Consider the following 18,320-nt stretch of genomic DNA (forward strand, 5'->3'; position numbering starts at 1 on the left):
TCTCAATCCATCTGTCACACTAATGGTCATATGTAACATCTGATCTCCTTCTTTTACTTAGAAGCCTTTGAGGGTTTGTCATTCTTTAGCATGCAAGAATGGCTTTTCATATCCAGACCTCAGCTTACCCTTCTAGTCTTAATTCTATATCTTACCATCTTCATCTAAGTACCTAATAAAGTGTCTAGTATAAGAAAACCAAAAATTCAAACCTGCTGCCTGCTACTATCGAGTCGATTCCAACTCATGGCAACCTCATGTGTTACAGAGTAGAAATGAGAAGTAATTAATAAACATTAGATGAAACTGCTTTGACTCTTTTGATACAGTATGTCTTACTTTTTCTTATTCCCAGCCCACATTTTGTGAAATGCTAATTAGCCTCAGTGAGAGTGAGTCAGTATGTTATTTGCTTTGAGAACTAATTCCAGTCATCATGTTTTGGCCCTAACCCACATCAGAAGAGAGCTTTTCAGGATCATTTTTCACAAACAAGATATACCTTGTCAAAAACATTTTATCCCATGAAAAGTATTAATTGCTGCTCTTGTTTTTATCATTATTTGGCATTTTGCCAAAATATTTCAGTGACAATTAAAAACAAAGAGCAACTACCAAGTCAGTAGAAAAGATTTTCATATTTCTTTTGGAAGGACACCAAGTAACCAGAAGAGATGTTAGAAAGAAATGTGGGATGGCAATATTCTTATCAAATCAAGTCAGTGTGTTCTAAACTAGTGTTGATTATTTTGCTGTGGAACTTTTGGTAATTTGGTGAACATGTTCCTCATATGTAATATAAGGACGTGATTTAGATCACTCTCAAATTCTAATAATTTGTGGATTATAAAAGTTTATTTCTGCCATATACTCAGTTTCTTGATAATCAAAACAAAACTGACCTTCTGACAGATGCTCTGTCATTGTCCAGGGGTTCCCTTATTGTTCTTCATATCTATGTAAACCCATAATTTTCTTATAATCCCTAAGGTCTGGAAGTTTTCTTTTCACAATAAATTTAGCAAAATGGCAAGTGTTTAACAGTGGATTTTTTTTTTTTCTCAATGTATTTTTTCAGGTGATGTTTTCTGGTAGGTCATTGGAAGACACTGGGGATATACCTCCAGAGCCTTTGAGTTTCTATCCATTAATTCAATAGGCTGAAATGGTACTTTGAGATTCTTATGTCTTTATCAAGGTCATGAAATGGAAGTACAGAAGCATTAATTTAATTATTAAAATCCAGTTGATAAAATTCCAATAATTTTTATTGGTGGGAGATGAATTGTACATGTATGAAATAAAGTTTGTATGTGCACTTAAAAAAAAATACTACTTCTAAGCTCTATGACACAATCATTTTTTAAAAACAAAGTTTGGTGATTAAAATGATGAACTAGTCTTTAACTTTTTTTTTGTTCCACTTATAATTGTTTTGAAAACTATGCTTCATATTGCTGTAGTAACTGTAGCTATATACATAATTAGGTGCTTGGTATATCTGAGCAGAGGTGGCTATTTAATCTTCTAACTGAAGAAAAATCACATATATGATTACATATTGACATATTTTGGATTCTTCCCAACATTACTCTATTTTCTGCCTTGTGCTTGAGAATCTTCAAGAAGTTATATTCGTCCTCTTAGGCCTCCAGTGTTCTATTTTCAACTCTAAAACAGAAATTTACTTTTAACTTACTGATCAAATATTTCAGGGTTATTACAAATTTAATTGTATCTATTGTGAAAAAAGAGTAAAATAGTCATGTGCATGAGGGACTCCATGTAGAACAACAATGAGAATGTGGTTTCTGACTAAAAATGTGATTATCATAGTTGATTATCAAGGAATACTAAAGAAACACAATTAATTGCTTCTTAAAGGAGCCGTCCCTGGTGGTGCAGTGGTTAAGAGCTCAACTGCTAATCAAAAGGTTGACAGTTCAAATCTACCAGTCACTCCTTGGAAACCCTATAGGGTAGTTCTACTCTGTCCTGTAGGGTCACTAGGAGTCAGAATCGACTGGATGGGGGATATTGGTTTATTGTTTCCTAAAATGAAGATCTCCAAAAGCATTCCATTGAAGTTTAAAGAAGATATAATTCATAGCCTGTGAATTTAATAAATTCTACCACACAGAATATAACCACCTAGATTATTAACAACATGTAGTTAAAAAAATAAAAATAAAAAATACAAAGGCACATACACTAAACCCAGGAATTTTTATTGTACTTTTTATAAATGATTAAATTTTAATTAATTTTGACATATACTTTATCATCTGTACTTTCCAGATCTACGGAAGACATTTGAGCAGGAACCACTAGGAAAAGAAGTGTCCTTGGAACAGGAAGTCTTGCTCCAGTGTCGGCCACCTGAAGGCATCCCAACGGCTGAGGTGAGTAACAACAGTTTTTTGCATTTAGCAATTGGCACTCAGTTATTCTAATGGAGGCCTACTCCGTGGCTAATGGCACACTGAATTAGGGTATGGCATGATGAATGGATGGTAATGGAGTCCTAATTGCATGCTACTGGCAAAATAGATTGATTGGGAACTGATTAATGACTTAGGAGTCAATTAGAATACACCACTGGACAGAGCCATAGGCAGCTTGGTTTAATTTTGTCATTTGCTTGCAAGAACTCAGAAACACTGCATTATTTTATTGGTCACCTATCGTAAAGATAGAAGGTATGCCATAAATTTTACTATTATTCTTGGTAATATGCAGAAAAAATAAAGCATAAAAAGTGTGTATGTATATGTATGTGTGTATGTGGTTGTATATACCCCACATATGTATCTCCTGGTCCAGTTCCATGATGTAATTATGAACATTCTTAGAAGTCATATCTAACACCATGTAAGAGAGGTATTTGAAGCAAGTGTCAGTTGGTTTCATCCTGTAAGTTTCCGTTAAACTCTTCATTTTCATCTTTTAATTCTGTGCAAAAAAAAAAAAAAAAACCCGGTGCCATCGAGTCGATTCCAACTCATAGTGACCCTATAGGACAGAGTAGAACTTCCCCATAGAGTTTCCAAGGAGCACCTGACAGATTTAAACTGCCGACCCTTTGATTAGCAGCCTTAGCACTTAGCCACTATGCCACCAGGGTTTCCATTCTGTGTAAAACAAAGCCTAATTCAACTCTGTACACACATGTCACCATGAGTTGGAAATGACTCAATGCCAACTAACAACACTGATTGACCACCAATGAAGTATTACACATTAGATTCATACTGTGACTTGCCGTTAACACCAAGTGATATAATGTCCTTTGAAAATGCCTTGTCTCTGGAAAATAGGCCAACAAGAGGAAGTGCCATGTTCTCCTTGATACATTCACCATCATCTTAGAGCATAATGTTGAGGAAAATCATCTAATACTGTGTCTTTCATTAGTTAACTGATAATTTTAAGCTCTAAAAAATGTTACTGTACATGATGGTGGATTTGAACTGCCAATGTTTTGGTTGGCAGCCATAGCTCTTAACCACTACGCCACCAGAGTTTCCGTGATGTTTAGGAGACATCCTAATATGAATCAAACAGTATTATTCTAGATGATCTTGGATCCTACAAACTCAGGCACACTTTAACTTAGCATGTGACATAGTTGCCACTTTGTTGATGGTTCCTTGTTACCTTCCAAACTACATTTGGAATTATTACTCTTTACTGTATATATGAAAAGTAGCATTTTTTGGTTGTTGCAATATAGGCGTATACTTCAGTCAGCTGATATTTTGAAAAGTCAGTCCCTGAATTTTGCCCATACATGAAGATGAAAAATAATACTCTTGAGAGTTACAACATTATGCCAAAAAAAAAAAAACACTATTAGTAATTAACAATGCACTTAGTATTTGATTTCTCATAGGTTTTTTATTTTTAAAGATTGAAACAAAGGAAGGAGTTGGCTCAGTTAGTTGACTCCATGACAATCAAATCAAACATCTGATTATGCTTTCCAAATTAAAAATAAAAAATTAATTAGAAATTTAGACACAACCTTACCAGACTACTTTTTTTGTCATACAGTCATTCATATCTACATGTGTCAATGCATAAATTCAAGATAGTACTCGTAATGAGATTTCCTTTTTATCTTTAAAAGAAGAGAACTTTTTTTTTTTTTTTGCCTTGTGACTGGTATCCATGGTTTTCTAGCACCTTATCAGAGACTTGGCATGATTGTAGTTGTTACATCCAACAACATCAAAACCTTCTTCCAGCATTGAGACACAGTGTGATTTAGTGCAATTAGAAAGAAGACATTCTCTGTGTTGATATTTCATTTCAGTTATTATAATACTTGCATCTGTCTCCTTAGTTGTATTTCTAAAATTCTAATGCAAACCTCCTCCATTAAACTACATGATAAATTATACTCAAATATATCATGAGTAGCATAGATATCCAGCCTCATTTTTACTCAAAATTTCTTAAAGGTAAACAATCCCTGCAAAAACTTTGAGGGGATTCTAATAACTGCTTCATATTTTCAATCTCCTCCACAAAATGGTTCACTTTGTCAGGGAGTGAAGATTCATGACTGCAAACTAATTGGTTATGAATTTTATTTGTATCATCGCTAGGGAAGAGACCAATTAACACTTGGCAAGCTCAAAAATCATATACCCATTTGACATTCAAAGAACTATATTTAATGCACATTTCCTTTTCTTTTTTTGAAGTCAGAAGTAAGATCAAACACACATGCTTGAGAGCAGGCTAATAAACCCCTTTGTAAATTCTTTTCGACCTTATTAAAATTACCAAGACCAGAAAGCTAATGAATATCTCAACGTGACACATTACAACTGCCATTTGCTCAGGAGGAACAGATAAATTTAAAAAGAAAGGGATGAAAGCTAACTTGAAGAGTTGAAGAATTACATGATTATTTTAATTTAAAGATAAAAACAATGATTATTTAGTATTTCATTTATTTTTTTGAGGAATCTTACAGGACAGATATAGCATAAACTGAAATATCGATCTTAAAGGGAAACCAATAGGTAGACTCTTGTGATTTACCATAAGTAAAATCGGCCCTTAAGATATCAGGGAAGATGGGCAGGTATTTGTGCTTCTTTGTATCCTGTGGCAGATGACCCTGGCAAAGTCAGATGACAGATGTTCAATGAATACGTGGCTGATTGGTTTAATTGATCTTTGTTTTATAAGGATATGTCTAGCTCCACTGAGGATGTTGTTGGTAGATCCTTTGCAGAATATCAGGAGTAATAATTTTCTTCCTTCTGATCCAAGTTAGTAAGTTTCACAGAAATCTAATTTTTAAGTTGTGATGGCATCACCTTTGGTGCAAGTAATGGTCTAGGTATTTCTATGGTAATTAACATTTCATTCTCTCCCTTAAATTCGTTAATTCTTTAGTATAGAATATTAATATGATTTCCTTACAGAACACCAAGTTTGAATCCAAGCTTCACCATATTTTAACTCTTTGACTTTGGGTAAGATATTTAAATTCTCAGTACCTCAGTTTACTCAGTTATAAAATAGAGAAATAGTACTTATTCATAATGTTGTAAGGTTTAAATGAGATGATACATGAAAATCACTTAGAACACACCAAAAACACTCAAGAAATGTTGTCCATTACTAGTACTATTATTAAATTATCTCCTATTGATTCCCAGAAGGTTGAATTCAACGTCTTGAAGTCAAAATAGTCACTGAGTACCTTGATCCAAGGAAGTCACTCTGCTCTGCACTGTAGGGTATGCACAGACAAACTTTCTGTTCTATGAAGAATCACCAACATGCCCTCCTACATTCTGTAGCTGATTGCTTTGATCGAAGTCAAAAGAAGATGACTTCGTGAGCTCTAAAACAAGCAAATGCCTTTTTATCAAGGCTATCAGATGACTTGGAAACCCTGGTGGTGTAGTGGTCAAGAGCTATGGCTGCAACCAAAAGTTCAGCTATTCGAATCCACCAGGCGCTCCTTGGAAACTGTTTGGGGCAGTTCTACCCTGTCCTGTAACGTTGCTATGAGTCAGAATTGAGTTGACGGCAATGGTTACGGGTTATCAGATGACTCATTAGTGTAAATATCTATGATGCACTGCTACCCTTACTCTGATTTTTAAAGGTAGCATTGTTCATTTAGTCTTCACAGTCCCCAAATACTAGACTAACATATTTTCTCCCAAAGAAGAAATTTTGGACTGAGGCTACTGTTAGTAGATCTACTTTTCAGAGCCCAAAGAAAGAGATTAAAAAAGTCTCAGAGGAGAAAGAGGCTGACCCAGGATCCATTATCCTCCATCTCCCCAGGTGCTGACAGGTTTGATGTATGAACTCTGTCAATACTCATCAGTTAACAAAATCTATGTTGTGGGGACCCCAGGGGTGAAGCTCAAGGCCTCTAGACTTGGCTGCTCTTTCCTCCAGTCTTGACAAACACTTCTTTACACCTACAGGTGCTATTGAAACAATTCTTACAACTGCACAACTCCCTTAAAGAGCCTTGGTGGTACAATTTTTAAGCACCAGCAGCTAACTGAAAGGTTGGTAGTTCGAACACACCAGTGGATCCATGGGAGAAAAGACCTGACAATCTGCTTGTGTAAAGATTTACAGCCTAGGAAACCCTGTGAGGCAGTTCTCCTCTGTTCTGTAGGGTTGCTAAGAGTCAGAATCCTCTCCACGGCACACAACTCCCTTAGCAGAGGAACAGTCTTGAAGGTTCTTTGCTGTATCAAGTATAAACTCTTTATCTGCTAGATGATGAGGTGGTCCAGGGATTCTAGGGAGCCTGTAGGAAATAGGGAATGGGCATTCAGTTATTTAGCAGCAAATATGGAAGTATTTCAGTATTTTTTTTTTTTTTTTTTGGGACAAACTGGCTGCTAACCAAGAGGTTGGCAGTTCGTATCTGCCAGGCGCTCCTTGGAAACTCTATGGGACAAACCAAAAACAAACTTGTTGCCGTTAAGTTGACTCCAACTCAAAGCAACCCTATAGGGCAGAGTAGAACTGCCTCATGGGATTTCCAAGAAGTGGCTGGTGAATTTGAACTGCTGACCTTTTTGTTAACAGCCGTAGCTTTTAACCACTGTTCCTTGGCTGCCAACAAAAAGGTTGGCAGTTTGAGCCCACCAGCCACTCTTTGGAAACCCTATGGGGCAGTTTTTCTCTGTCCTGTGGGGTCGTTACGAGTCGGAATCGAGTGGACGGCAATGGGTTTTTGGATTTTGGTTATGGACAAACCAAAGGCAGTGGTAGAATCCTTGTCTTCCATGTGGGAGACCTGTGTTCAATTCCTGGCCAATGCATCTTAAGCACAGCCATCACCTGTCTGTCAGTGGAGGCTTGCATGTTGCTGTGATGCTGAGGAAATGTCTGCAATGCTTCCAGATCAAGACAGTTTAGAAAGAAAGGCATGACTAGCTACTTCCAAAAACCAGCCACTGAAAAGCCTAATCTGACTTGTTGTGCATGGAGTGGCCATTAGTTGGGGCAGACTCAAGGACAGCTAACAACAACAACAATGGGGGAACCAGCGTGACTGACTGAATCTCAGCCCCTGTGTACCACAATTTTATAAAGCTCTAAGTACCAAGAAAAAAAAAATTGCTGTAAAGTTGCTTCCAACTCATAGTGACCCTATAAGATGGAGTAGAACTGCCCCACAGGGTTTCTGAGGCTGAAATATTTATGGAAGCAGACCACCACATCTTCTCCTGTAGAGCAGCTGGTGAGTTCTAACCACCAACCTTTCAGTTAGCAGCTGAGTGCACTTTTACTGAAATGTACCTATTTATTCTTCTGCCTGCCTGACTAAATTGTGGACATACATGGAGCAAAAATGTCTTCTGTTCATCTTTTATCTCTTGTACCAGCAGACTGTAGGTCACTAAGTGGATTCACTATGCATATTTGACTAAATGAAAAAAAATTAAAAAGAGGCCCTTTTTGATGTGTCACAGAAGCATCAGGAAACAGAACTTTCTAGAAGAAGGATATTGTCACCCCTGAAGAGTGAAAGAACTATTCCCTATTGAAAGAACTCAGTATGGAGTGAGGAAACCCATCGGTCTGAACCCTGAAATCAGGGTTCATACCCACTACAAGCAGGAATAAAAAGCCTCTCAAAGTTTCTTTAGTTCAAGAACTATTGAAGAGGTTAATGATAATAATAATAATATTAAAATTAAAAAGTAGACTACACAGGACCGGGCAGTGTTTCATTCTGTCATACATAGCATTATCATGAGTCGAAACCCAGCTGACGGCACCTAACAACAACAAGAATAGGTAAAAGACAAATCCTGTAAATACTCTAATATCCTCAGAATTTTTTTTTACAACACTTTGCTAAGACTAAGTCAAAAATATAATTCTTATCTTCCATTTATGCTGAGGCATTTGCCTCTCTTTCAACAGACAGACCTCCCCCATCTCCCTAAAGATGCATGAAAATTAATATGCTCATGGAACCAGTGCTGGGTTGCTTCAGTGGCATGATAGCAGCACTCTATGAAATGAATCCCTCTTTGCTCATTTTAGTTTATGCCTAGAAAAAGTTGCTGTCACATGGTGAGCCAGAAATATACACAGAGATGCTTTATTTCGTTAAATTATCTCTTTTGGAGACTACAGGGATCAGAACATCAATGGATACAAGATTTGTCAGTACGGCAGAAGGAGCAAAATTGAATTTTTCACTAAAACTTGTGATTTGTTTCACCTTTAACAAGGGGATAATTGCTTCCCTAATTATAATTGAGCTGTTTCTCACAGGAGTTTAATTGGAGGAATAGCGCACAATGTACAACTTATTGACCTAGTTGTGCTTAAAAACCATCATCTTATTTATCAACATTTGCATCTCTAATTAGCAAGTGGGAAAATATGGCGTGAAGTGCAAAAGAATAGATTAATTTGCTGAGTTTAGTCTTGATGAACAGGGAACAAAATCTTTTAAGCTGATGTTGCCAGGACAAAAAGCTGCTGGCAGCTGGAGGCTCCGCCCATGTGCAGCATCAGGTGGCTCTCCACCTAACTGATTATTAATATGGCCCCTGAATGCTTTGTTTCATGAGAGCCATTCATGTTTTGCTGCTATTCCCTCATAATTGAACCTTCATGTTGATGCATTTCCATGCAGGTGCATTGTCTTCCAATCTGTGCTTTCTTTATATTCTTTGCAGGCAAAAGAGGTTTAGAGAGGAAAGAAGAATTGGGCATGAATACTAATTTGGAGGGAGACAGTGCTCTCGGTGCCCAGTAAATCTGTTGGAATTTTCTGCTAACGTGTGTAGCAACAAAGAAGGGGTTTTGATTATGATATGATTATCAGCCTTGCAAATAGGTTTTCAAAAGTCTTAGGTTCTGCAACTATTATTCAGCGTGCAAGCTTTGCATTGGTCCAGTCAACATTTGCCATTTATTATGGTAATTGCATATTTTTTTCCAATACCTGCTTCTAATAATTATACATAGAGATCATCACAAATTCAGATAGCCATGTAAGTCAAGTTAAAAATAATAATAAAATTATCAACATCGACCAAAAAAATGGCAAGCAATAATAGACCTTATCTGACATATACTAAACTGTGGCTTGATTTCTGCAAACACACAGTGGTCCCTCTGAGCCTATAGTACACAGTGCAGTTTTTATTTTTTAGTCATTAATTCATTTGTGCAAGAAATATGTACTGGGCATCCACTGTGTATCAGACACTGTTCTAGCAGCAGGAGATACAGGTCAGTCGAAGTTCCTAGAGGAGAAAAAAAAACAATAAACAGAAATACACATAAATGAACAAGATGTTTTCAGATGATTATAAGTTAAAGGAAATAAAACAGAGTCATATACAAGAGGGTATTGGCTTCCGGGAATTGGAAATCACGTTAGAGTCCAAGAAAAGTCTGTCTGAGGAGATGATATTAGAGCTGAAATCTGAATGGCAGGAAGGAGCCAGTCTTAAAAAGATCTGGGGCAGAAAGCTCCAGGTAGTGTGAGCAGCAAGGGTAAATGCCCTCAGAAGGAGCTTGAGGTCGTTACGGGACTAAAAAGGAGGCCAGTGTGCCTGAGACACAGCGAGCAATGGGGAGAGCAGAAAGACATTCAGAGAGCTTGGGAAGGACAGATCCAGGACATGATAAGAAGTTTGAACTTTTCTCTAAATGTGTGAGAAGCCACCAGAAATTTTAAGTGAGAAATTGTCATGACCTGATTTTTCTGGCTGCTGTATGGAAAACAGACTTCTGAAGTGGAAGGATGCAAGCATTTGTAGGATTTTGCAGCAACTGAAGCAAGAGAAGATGGTTGCTTGTTTTAAGGTGGAAGTAGTGAAAGTGGAGAAGAGTGAAGAGATAAATAGCATGGCTTAATTCTCATGGGAAGGAAAACTATATGAACATAGTATTTAAATTTGATTTTATTAAATGAATAAAATCCAGAAAATATTTGGTCTTTCAGGAAAAAGTGAAATTTTCCATACTAAATCTCAACAGACCCAAAACGAGCTTTTCTTAGATGGCCTGGTTAGGGGACCTCAGCTGTGTTCAATTATAATACCTATCTCAGTGGAGCTTCAACAATAGGGAACAGCCGAGCCTGCATCCATAATCACAGGACAGTGTTTCTTTTAAAAAGTTTATCTTGTTGTTTCCTATAAGTTCTCTTGCTCTGGAATGTCTTCAATGTTTTTTCATATCCTTACAGGCGCTATTTATCATAAACTTACTGTGGATGAAAAATGGTAGTCATAGAGCGTAAAAAGCCTGTATTCTCGAATGGCGGTCAGACTTAGCAATAGTTTTGAAGATTTTAACTGGACATTTAAAAAGAAATGTTGGTGGGGCATACTTATGCTGAAAAGCAAGTTTATAGTAAAGGCTGATTAGGAACTATAGAGGGACTAGTCAACTTGTAGTCTTTTCTCTAGAAAAGTTAGCATTTTAAGGACACTTCAATACCATTTTTATCCCCTGGAAGGTGTTATTATATATAGTCATTCTACAATGGGGTTTTGTTGTTAGTTCATTTGTCAACATGCTTTTATCTCCTCCTGGTAAAATTTAGGCTTTAGAAATGTAAGTTTTCAGATTTCAGGACAAGTTAGCTTCCACAATATGGTCTACGTAGAGTCAGCTCTCAAAAGCAATGAGCCAGACATATGTGCAATTAAGGGAGTGTTTCCTCAGCAGGAAAACAAATTCCCTTTCTTGGCAAAGGAGGCAGAAGTTACAACAACTGAACGAAATGCCACTACAGTTTCCACTTGCTGTTTTTATCCTTTGGCTATTTTATTTTTTACAATTGTCCAAGGATATAATTTCAGCTTGCTTGAAGACTAGCATTTTTTTAAGCATAGAAATAACACATACTTTCACAAACCCAAAGAAAAGTGTGAAGTATATTGAATAGTGGTCAATATTGAAGTGAATGCGCGTCTTATTTTATTGCAAGTCTGAGAAGCAAATATCTGTACAGCTAAAGTAGCCCTGGGTCTTGACAAGAAAGAACATCTGGCACAATGTTGTTTTCCACAGTAGCTCAGGCAGTCGGCTCCTTTTCTCTGAACTTTCTTTTTTGGACAAATGACCTTTTCCTTCTTGTATTTTAAGATACTTTCTATTTGCAACTTGTGTAAGAACATTCATTGACGTTCTATTATGAGAACTTTTTTGGTCAGATGAAGAACCTACGTAAACTATGAAGGCCACTAAGACACTTGTGAGAAACAAGAAGAAAATAATATTGAGATTTTGACCTCTGGAACAACTGAAGCCAAATCCTACCTGGTAATAGTCTATACACAGAAAGCTTATAGGTATTGTTTAGAATTGTCAAGCCCTTGCTATTCAAAGTGTGGTTCATTGGCCATCTGTACTGACAACACCTGGAACTTTTAAGAAATGCAGAATCTCAGGCCCCGGCCCAGATCATTGAATCAGAATCTGTATTTTAGAAGATCCCCAGAGTTCAGCATTGGTTATTAAACTTGGATGCACATTGGCGTCACCTGGGAATCACTAGAAATCGCTGATGCTTATGTCCTATCCTAGAAAAAAAAAAAAAGAGATATCAAAAAAAAAAAAAATTGCCGTTGAGTCGATTCTGACTCATAGTGACCATATAGGACAGAGTAGAACTGCCCCTTAGGGTTTCCAAGGAGCAGCTGGTGGGTTTGAACTACCGACCTTTTCGTTAGCACCCAAGCTCTTTAACCTCTGTACCACAGGGCTCTATCCTAGAGATATGCTGCTTTAATCTGTATGATGCGCAGCCTGGCTACCAAGATTTTATAAAGCTCTTCAAGTAGTTCTAAATTGCAGCAAAGTGTGAGAACACTGGTCCGAAGGGCAAGCTTAAAACAAATAATCAAATACACAAAAAGCCTCAAATTTGTCACTTCCAAAACTCAAAACCAACCCCATTGCCATGGAATCTATTCTGACTCATAACATCCTTAGAGGACAGAGTAGAACTACCCCATAGGGTTTCCAAGGCTATAAATCTTTATGGAAGCACACTGCCCCATCTTTCTACTATGGAGCAACTGGTGGGTTCAAACCTATGACCTTTTGGTTAATAGCTGAGCACTTAAGCACTGCTTCTCCGGGGCTCTGTCACTTCCAAGCAGGGGCAGACTATCCAATAAGCAAGGTAAGCACCGTGCTTACCTTGCTTACCAGGTCATCTGTAGTGAACAATTTCATATTTTTTTATCACATCAAAAATTCTGCTTCTAGGTATGGCTGGCATCTGTCTCTTTCCCAACTCCACAGCACCTTCCTAGGGAATCAAAGCCTCTTTTTAAATTTACAATCCCTGACAAGGGCGGATGACCCAGTAAGCAAGGTAAGCAGGGACTTTGTTGTGCTTACTTGCTGATCTGTAGTTAACAATTTCTTTGATATGGGGAAACCCATGTGAAATTGTTCACTGTAGATGATCCAGTTAGCGAGGTAAGTACCATGCTTACCTTTTTTATCTGATAATCCACCCCTGCTTCCAAACCACTCAGTAAAACTTGGCAAAGACTCTCCAGCTTCTAGCTAATGCTGCTCCTAGAAGCTTGGCTTGGCTGAAAGAGCATTTGATAATTGCCCCATAATTGCTTTTCCCATTTGTTTGATTAAGGTACCTGCATACAATGATTCCAGGTGGAATCTCCATTCTCTTAGGCGTGCATGCTCTTCCCAACTTGGTTGTGTCATTTTCAATCCCAGTATTCTGACTCGATAGATCCCAGTTTGAGTTTGACAGAGTAACCCCTTGGATAGATGTGGATTTTTCTAGCTAATGGCTGCTGGACTCACTTTTCATGTTGGGTGTCATGTGGCAGTTTCCCTCTGTTAATTAGAACAAATGTGCCAATTATGTTAATGTTTCTCCCGATACCAATCAGTGAATAATTAGATACAATACATCTGTCTTTTGGCAACGGAGTAGAATAGGAAAGAAAAACTGCAAGGTGCTTTGCTCTTTATTATTGGCATGTGTGATTAGACAATTCCTTGACCAATCACAGGGTTAACAAGTTCATGTATCAGAAGGTTACAGGATGCGGGGCTGATCACCACTCATTGCTAGCACTGTCCTCACCAAAGTCTTAGTATCTCTGAAGAATATCTGCAAAAACTTAAATGGCCTTTCCTTTAAAAAAAAATAATAATAATAATTACATTTCTCTCTTGGTAAGATGCAGGTATGTTATTTACCCTGAACTGCAGAGAGAGAAAAAAAAAATTCTTAAGTAGAAGTTTTAAATACTTTGAAAAGAATTCAGTTTTATTGGTATAAAAGATGACACTGAAAGAAATCAGAAAATTCCGGCTATAGCATTATATTGAAGGTAAGCATATGGAAACATATGGAAATCACCATCAACTTTCAATTCCTTACTTTATCTACTTACATATGTTCATGTATTTGCACTTTGGAGCCTTCTGAATAATGGAAACATGGTTTTGTTTCTGTTGTTATTTTATTGGCATGTAAGTTCCATACCTGGCAGGGTATCAGAGAGAGATGGAGTTGCTGTAGCCTAATTATTTCATAATGCAGGTAATACCTCTATTCCTGTGTTGATTCTAGCCGTATGGGAACGAAGAGTCTTATGAAATCAACACATTAGTCTTCTTCAAGGTAGCCAAAGCATATCTTAAGCACTTTCTTATACAAAACTGTTTAGGTTAGAATTTAAAGTATACACCTTCTAGCAAATATGGCTCAAATTCCCAACATTTGATAATATTCAACTATGTACTTTTATCATCTAAAGGTACAATATCATCATTTGTTATTATGTTTATTATTATTCTTCTTTCAAATATATTGTCACTATTGTTTTGTTACAGTCAGAAATAAAGCTGGAATGTCAAATTGTACATTCTTTTTCTTGCTTTTGCAGTGATTTGCTAGAAAGAAAAGGAACAACTCATAACAGACATGTAATATATTTGAAAATAATAATGCTTGCTAATACTAGTATCAGGCATTCAAGAACCCCTAGTATATGAATCATCCTGGGATATTCTTTTTGCCTAGGAGTTTGAGACAGCTGAGGCATCCAGGAGGAGAACACAGTTGTTGATTTTTTAAATTACATCATTCTAGCCCAAAATATTTGTCTTTTATTTTTTAATATGAAAATAATTATATTTTTAAGCAGTTTTAATAGTAAGATATTAAATAATTACCAGAAATAAATACTGTTTGGAAAATATCTAAATGAGTTCCCACTTAATATACTTAATATGAGAACACAATTGGAAGTTTTGAAATCTGTCTTAGGTTGCCTAGTTTTTATGAAGTTTAATTAGAAAGATGGCAGGGGAGTAAATAAAGGTGAGAAAATGAGTATGGAAAGTCAAGATTAAACTGAGGATTATAATTTATCCATATTTAATTATGAACTATAAATGGATAATCCATTGGGAGTGTTAATTTACTTTTCTCTGTCTTTGCTGGCTCTATAAATCAAGAAATAAGTTCAAAGTGAAGAATAAAGTATTTAGGGAACAGGTAGTAGAGAATATTTGAACAGAGGGTTGAGTAGCTGCTCAAAAGAGGTTATATGGATGCCATTCCAAAATGATCTCTGTGTTTTGCTGCAAAACTTCTCTTCCTTTGATAGCACTTATGCAGCCAGTAGTTCTGAATTTTATGAAATACCAGTAACAATGAAACTATAAAACTGTGCATCCAGGAGCCATAAAAAAGTTGATCCTTAAATCAAATCACACACAAGTAGGAATGGCTGTTTTATACGCCTTTTCCAGGAACACACATTATAAGGTCAATATGTTGCAATCCTGAAACTTATAATCAAATTGGGAGTCGCTCATCTTCATTAATAAAATTGTGTCAGGTTTTGAAAGCTGTGTGCCAGACTGAAGGTGTCAATAGAACTGAATGATGTAACTATCGAAGGGATTTCTAAACATTTCATTCTACTGTGAGAGCTGGGGGCCAGGCCTCATATGGAAAGCCTAGAAATACGCAATCTTTTCTGGCACATACACTAGAAGGGATTGAGGGTATCAATAAGGAGAAACTTCTCTCACTCAGAGGGTTTTTATAAAAGAAGACTCATAAACCAATACAAATAGTCCCATGCAGTGATGAATTGAAAGTCAGATTTTTCCCAGGGTTTTTTTTTTTTTTTTTTTCATGATTGGTATTTTAAATTTAAATATATATACTTCCTAATAGAGACACTAAGGAGCACTGAATCATCAGCCTTTAAAATGCACTTATGCAGATACAGCTCTGTCTGGGGCAAACTTAGTACTAGGTGGGAAGAATTAAATTTATTGAGTACATCCTAATACCAGGTGCTTTCCCTTCCATATCCTCCTACAACAATGGGATGGTCATTCTTCCCCATTATACAGCTGGGGATGGGATCTGAGAGCTTATAGTTTATAGAGGCTGCAAACTCAATTAGTGGAAAGACTATATATAGCGGCAAGTCTGTCTGACTTCAAAGCCGCCCCCCCCACATTTATTTTCCTGTAATGAAAATAGTTTTACGGACTGTACATTTTAGATTCTATAGGACAGAGTAGAACTGTCCCATTGAGTTTCCAAGAAGCAGCTGGTGGATTTGAACGGCTGACCTGGTTAGCAGCCGAGCTTCACCACTACACCATTAGGGCTCCATTTTAGACTTAGATCATTAAAATGACACAAATTGTATATGTGGCCTTATTTGATGGATTTGCATGAGTTAATCAGACAGTATCCAGACAAAGATATTTTGGGGGGGGAAAGCCATTTATTTTAAAAGTATTACATCATTTTATCAATTTTCTGACAGTAGAGTAGGCACATTTATTTTTATGTTGTTATCTACACATACTATGAAATGATGGAAATTATTAAACTCAACTTCTGAATCAACGGGCGCATTTATTAAATATCTCAATAGTTTAAAATATTTTTTATTTTGTGATATCCAAAATTTTTTTCCAAAATATTTTTTAAGCAAAATTTTTAAACAAAATTAAATAGTGTGCTTCCTATGTTCCCAGTTTACATTTTTTGCATTTATCACAGTAATGCTGTTGGTACACTAATCTGACTAGTTCAGCTTTTTTTTCTAGAAAAAAATATATGTATTGTTAAGAATCAGTGAAATCCAACACTGTGATTGTCTGAAACTTTAGAAGTCATAGTGAATTAAATCATTTTCTCAAATTCCCAGTGCCTTCAACAGTGTTTGGTGCCTAGTAGCTGTTCAATAGATAAATTAATTTATTTTCTCTATGGGTAACATAAACTTCATTCATCCATTCCTGTGTTCATTCATTCATTCTTTTACCACATTCCAGCCACAAAGGTTTTATTTTTGTTTCTCAAACAATAGATTTTACAATTGCTTTTCTCTCTCTCTGGAAGAATCTGGCTCAGCATGTTTGGCTTTTTCTAGATATTCATGTTTGTCTTAGTTATCTAGTGCTGCTGTAACAAAAATACCACAAGTGGATGGCTTTAACAAACAAATCTATTCTCGCACAGTCTAGTAGGCCACAAGTCCAAATTCAGGGCATCGACTCCAGGGGAATGCTTTCTCTCTCTGTCGTTTCTGGGAGAAAGTTGTTGTCGTCAGTCTTCCCCTGGTCTGAGAGCTTCTCAGCACAGGTCCAAAGGACACGTTGCACTCATGGTGCTTCTTTCTTGGTGACATGAGGTCCCCTATCTATCTGCTTGCTTCTCTCTCCTTTTATCTCTTGTAAGATAAAAGGTGATACAGGCCACACCCCAGGGAAACTCACCTTATATCAGATCAGAGGTGTGACCTGAGTAAGGGTGTTGCATTCCACCCTAATCCTCTTTAATATAACCTAATCTCACCTCATGAACCACAGGCAGAAATTAGGATTTGTAACACATAGGATAATCACATCAGATCACAAAATGGTGGACAACCACACCATGGCCTAACCAAGTTTATACACATTTCTGGGGGACACAATTCAATCCATAACAATGTCCTAGAATATAGTCACCTCTTTAGAAAGGCCTCCCCTATCATCTAAAGTAAGGGTCAGCCAACTATAGCCTCTAGGCTAAATCCCACCCTCCATCTGTTTTTGTAAATAAAGTTTTATTGGAACACAACCATGCTCATTCACTTATATATTGCCTATGGCTGCTGTGTAGAGACCCTATGACCCACATAGCCTAAAATATTTCTGTCCCTTTACAGAAAAAGTTTGCTGACTCCTGATTTAATGTACTCTATAATGCTGATTTATTTTCTTTCTAAATAAAAAAAAAAAAATTTTTTTTTATAATGTTGATTTATTTTCTTTTTAGCCCTTAAATTACTGAAATTACCCAAAATATTTATTTGTTTATATATTATCTTTCTTTTCCCATGAGAATCACTCAGAAAACACAATTTGACCATTTGGTTTATTGATATACCCCAGGTACCAGGAATAGTGAGGCCACATAATAGATGCTCAACAAATATTTATTCAAACAATCAATAAATTTTTAACACCTACTATATTCTGGGCACTATGCTAGATACTGGGAATACAAAACAGAAAAAATAATATAGATCGTGCTTTCAAAGAGCTCCCAGGTAGGAGTCCACAAACTATAAACAATTATAGTGCCATATGGTCAGTGGTTTGAAGAGAGTGCTTGTTGTTGTTGTTAGGTGCCATCGTGTCTGCACATAAAAGGAAAACACTGACTCTGCTTAGGACAAACAGAGAGGATTCAGAAAGGAATTGTCTTCTGAGGTAAATTTTGAAGAATGAGTGAAATTCTATAAGCAGAAAAGGAAGAGAAATGC

The 18,320-nt window shown here is 36.7% G+C and overlaps 1 protein-coding gene across 2 annotated transcripts in view; it reads left to right on the forward strand.

Annotated features, from left to right (window-relative positions):
• Positions 1-18,320, forward strand: part of UNC5C (unc-5 netrin receptor C) — a 428,895-nt gene that overhangs the window by 303,778 nt on the left and 106,797 nt on the right. For both annotated transcript variants that reach the window (XM_010590449.3, XM_023548521.2), the window contains exon 4: positions 2,299-2,402. In XM_010590449.3, the coding sequence (XP_010588751.1) occupies positions 2,299-2,402 (104 nt within the window). The remainder of the gene's footprint in view (positions 1-2,298; positions 2,403-18,320) is intronic.

The sequence above is a fragment of the Loxodonta africana genome, chromosome 5, assembly GCF_030014295.1.
Source record: "Loxodonta africana isolate mLoxAfr1 chromosome 5, mLoxAfr1.hap2, whole genome shotgun sequence".
NCBI lineage: Eukaryota > Metazoa > Chordata > Mammalia > Proboscidea > Elephantidae > Loxodonta > Loxodonta africana.